General features: G+C 44.8%; 1 protein-coding gene across 1 annotated transcript in view; it reads right to left on the reverse strand.

The window, feature by feature from the left end:
• Window positions 1-1533: 1533 nt before the first annotated feature.
• ACOX1 (acyl-CoA oxidase 1, palmitoyl) overlaps window positions 1534-4197 on the reverse strand; it is a gene marked incomplete at its 5' end in the record, with an annotated part of 19687 nt that continues 17023 nt past the window's right edge. Inside the window, 3 exon segments of the mRNA XM_009081232.1 lie at window positions 1534-2157; window positions 3142-3348; window positions 4173-4197. The exon segment at window positions 4173-4197 is cut by the window's right edge and continues 12 nt beyond it. Coding sequence (XP_009079480.1) covers window positions 2107-2157; window positions 3142-3348; window positions 4173-4197 — 283 coding nt within the window.

Raw genomic sequence — 4197 nt, forward strand, 5'->3', positions numbered from 1 at the left:
GCTGACGGGGCTACAGGGAAGCCAGAGAGGGACTCTGTGTTAGGAACTGCAGTGACAGGACAAGGGGCAATGGGTGCAAATTGAAGGAGGAGAAATTGAGGCTAGATTTTAGGAAGTTTTCCCTGTGAGGGTGGTGAGACACTGGCACAGCTTTTGCTGGTTTATGAGCCACAGTAACACCAAGCCACTGCCACAGCCAGCTCTGCCCTCCTGTAAGCAGCAGGAGAGGCTGGGAATGCTGTGGGACAGGGCTGGGATCACTGTGGGACTGGCCTGGCTGCCCTACAACACTGCAGAGCAAAGCCAGAGAGGCTGAACTATGTAAACCCAACAAAATCCAACCAATTTAAGGTTCTTCTACTTCATTCTACTTCCCCCATTCCTTTACACAAGATCCACCAAAGGCAGTCCATGAAAAGAAAGACATTTTGTCTGAAAACACATTTGGAATTTATTAGATCTGTACATAGCTAGTACTGTTCTCTTTAGCATCTTTTTAACCTGCTCCTCCCTCCTCCCTCCCCAGGACTCCCCTGGACACATGGAAGGCAGAGCCCTCAGCCTCCTCTGGCATCCTGGACAGCATGGGACCCAAAACACTCAGCAGCCAAAAGGCAAGTTTGATTATTTTATTTAAAATTAAACATTTCTTTCTGTTCAGCTACTGCACATGGAGCCAAACACTGTGTCTGATCATGGTTAGTGCTGGGAAAAACTCATCCATGAAAACTGATCCAAAATTAGAGACTAATAGACACCAAAGCTGCAGAGAAGCAGCTTCTCAAGTGTGGCCTCAAAACTGCAGGATTTGGGTTTGTGATGAAGCTTTTTGCCATTTTAAGCTCAAAGTTGCCCTTATGTGGTGTGAAGAGATGTTTTATGGTCACTGGACAGAGTTATGGGTGTGGGTAAGCAGCAATGGTTTTGTTTAGTGGCAGTTGCACTGGTTTCACTGGGCAGCAGGAGGTTCTCTAATCAGACAGCACCATGCAAGGCCCAAGTCAATGTAAAACCAAAACTAAGCAAATCAGAGAAAGCTCCTTGGAAATGCATGGGTAGGAAAAAAAACCCAAAACCATGGACACTTCACTTGGGATTGTCATGTTCTTGATAAGAAAACCAGGACAACATCCCAGAACAATCTGAAGACCTGAGGACTTTGGTCAACTGATTGCTGCCCTCCAATACTGCATTCATTCCAGGTCAAATCAGCAGTTTTTACCACTCCATGTGGTTTCTCACACCCAATCAACACAAGTAACATTTGTAAAGTGCTTTGAGATAGTGCTAGAAAATACTAACAGTGACAAGAGGGGCAGAACATCTGTTATCAGCACCCAGGTGGTTACTACTAGTTGGTTTTTCCTCAGAGCAGCATCACTATGTTCTCCTTTGACTTCCTACTAACCAAGAGTAAGTGCCAGTGGACATGGCACACAGGCAAAAGGAGTTTCTGCAGGGCAGTGAAGGAAGGATGTACTGGAAAACAAAGGATGTACTGGAAAACACAAAGATTTCTCCTGGAAAGGTGAATGAAGCAGAGCTCCAGAGAAGGATGGGCATTTACTTCCCATCAGGAAAATGGTGCCACATGCAGATTCATGTGCACAAAGCTATGCAGGAGGCTTCAGACAGCACAAGGATTTGCCAAACAAGGAGAGAGGTGGTGCTAATCTCAAAAATAATTAAAAAAAATAAAAATCAAGACATTGATGCTTTTCTGGGGGAGGACAAACTGCTCATCAGAAGCTACTGCCTGAGGGCTGTTAACTACTTTGTAGTAAAGTCCTGCTACCTTTCCAGCTGACAGGAGTCTCTCTAGTTAGCAGCTTCACAAAAGCAATCCTTGTATAAATCCATAAAGCTTTCCCAGATTGTTAAAGGTTAATTTCACCATTATAATTGCACTTTAAAAACAGGCATCAACCTCTATGCACTCTCCCCAAACACCTCCTCCATTTATAAAAGTGGAAAGAAAGGCTACAAATTATTCACTGTCCTACAGCTACAGGATTTGAAAGGTTTGATTCGGGTGCCTGAAGGAAGGATGCAAACACCCAGTTCTCAGGGCAGGACAAGAGTGCATGTACAAAAACCCTGCAGGCTTCACAGCTTGGCTTGCATCGGCTTCAGGTGTTTGTGGAAGGATTCATGAACCTGTAAGAGGACAAGACAGTGGTCACAAGGTCAGGTCTGATCTTTGAAGCAGTTTGAGCTCCTCACACCTTGCAGTGTGTTGGTATACCAAGGAAATTTGAACCAGAGGCACTTTGGGGATTTAAGAACAGCCACATAACTCCTATGTTTGAGTGTTTACATGACACAAAGCATGAGGATATAAAAAACAGTCTTCCCACTACCTTTCTTCTGAGAAAAGAGAGCAAGATATCTTATAGCCATAAAATTATTTGGCATTTGAACTAAAAAGGACACTGGCAGAGGTCTCCTAAGGGGACTGTAATGAAGCTCCTAAGCCCCACTGACTTCAGAAGTACACAACACTGAGCAAGTTGTGGTGGGATTTAACTCTACCTGCAGTCTCTGGCAGCTCATCGTAGGAGATATAGTCTGCCCCAACCAAATAAAGGCACCATGAGACAGGATTTAGCATTCTGGATTGTTTGATGGAACTGGGACACTGACCCCAGTTCAGTTTATTTCAGCTCAGCTGCAGCTGACAGAGCAGACAAGCAACACCTGACACCTAAGTACTACAGGGAAGCAATGTGTGTTTTCATCTCCACTCACTGCTATTGCCTGAACACTGGAGGATTTGCCAGAAAACAGGTAAGGCTTCCACAGCTACGCTCAGTAAGCACAATCAACAGCAAGTGATAACTGCTTTACAATTCAATGAGATGACAGAGCTGTTTCGCTAAGGAGTTGTATCATTTCCCCCCTCAACTGAGAAGCTCCAAAGTGTCCCACAGGGATGCACGTAAGGCTCATGTGGGAGAGTAACTAACAACAGCAAGCTGAAAGTAGGTTGTTGGTTTTGGTCCATTACTACTAATGACTCTTCTCCCTCCTTCATCAATGGCCTGCTGAGATCACTGAAGCATAATTAACAACCCTAAATAGAGTTATTTCTCTGGGCATATGTGAGGAAGAAGAGAAGAGGAAAAAATGAGGTTTCCTCACCTGTGTTTTGTTCAGAGGGGACTTCTTTGCCCACTCAAACATGTTCTCATAGACGTTGCCGTCGTATCGGCCGAGCACAGAGCCAAGGTGAGTGTCATGGAAGTCAAAGGAGTCCACCAGGGCCACTGCATTGGGACGAATCACAGCCAGGAGCTCCTTCACATGTTGGTTCACTTGGGTAATTTGGGCATTGGTCAAGATATTTGCCTTGGAGTGGGGGAGAAAAAAGGGATGATACAAGTTGCAAGGCATAAGAACCTTCCCTTCCCCATGGTCTGGCATATGTCAGCCTTCACACACAGAAATGCAGCAGTTCATAAAACACTAGGGTTTTTTCTTTCCCATGTAATTAAATTGGCAAATTGCCACATTGCACAAGCCAAAAAAGATGCCCAACACAGCCCACCACACTGCCCAGTGATAACCTCAGAGGGGAGACTCACTCCAAGTGCCTTGCAGCAGCAAGTTGTCTTAAAGAAATGTGAGTATGTGATATTAAATTGTTCCTGGTTTCAGGGAACTTTTTAGTAAGCAGCAAAGAGGAAAATGTGAAGACCAAACATACCACGTCTGCCTGAAGAGCAAATAAAACACTGCTGCACAAATACATTCTCAAACTGACTGACTGAAGAGAAGCAACACGTGACAATTTAAATCCACTCACTGAAGTAAGAGTTAAGATTTGGAGCACAAGATCCCCCTTTTATGCACTAATTTGTAATTGCATGCAGCTCTTGGAGCATGTGTACTGTGCATCTCCTGTTCTGTGCTAAAACCCAAGGAGTTAACTCCATCTGGAAAACATTTTGGCTAACCTTGGCAGTTGCTTGGTTTGCATTTATCACCCTACTCTGCCTCTGGCAGATCACAAGGGAAACCTGAGCAGAGCCTTCCACCAGCTGCTGATGGCCTTCTGGAAGTCAACAGCCCAGACCTTACACCTGAAGATTCATGAAACTTGGCATTTAAAGCATCTGTGCAAACAGTGAATCTGCCTCTAGAGAGTTAAAGTTCTGGAGAACAACACCAACCTGCAGGAAATCCCCTGCGTTCCTG

This window comes from Acanthisitta chloris, unplaced genomic scaffold (genome assembly GCF_000695815.1).
Source record: "Acanthisitta chloris isolate BGI_N310 unplaced genomic scaffold, ASM69581v1 scaffold19168, whole genome shotgun sequence".
Lineage (NCBI taxonomy): Eukaryota > Metazoa > Chordata > Aves > Passeriformes > Acanthisittidae > Acanthisitta > Acanthisitta chloris.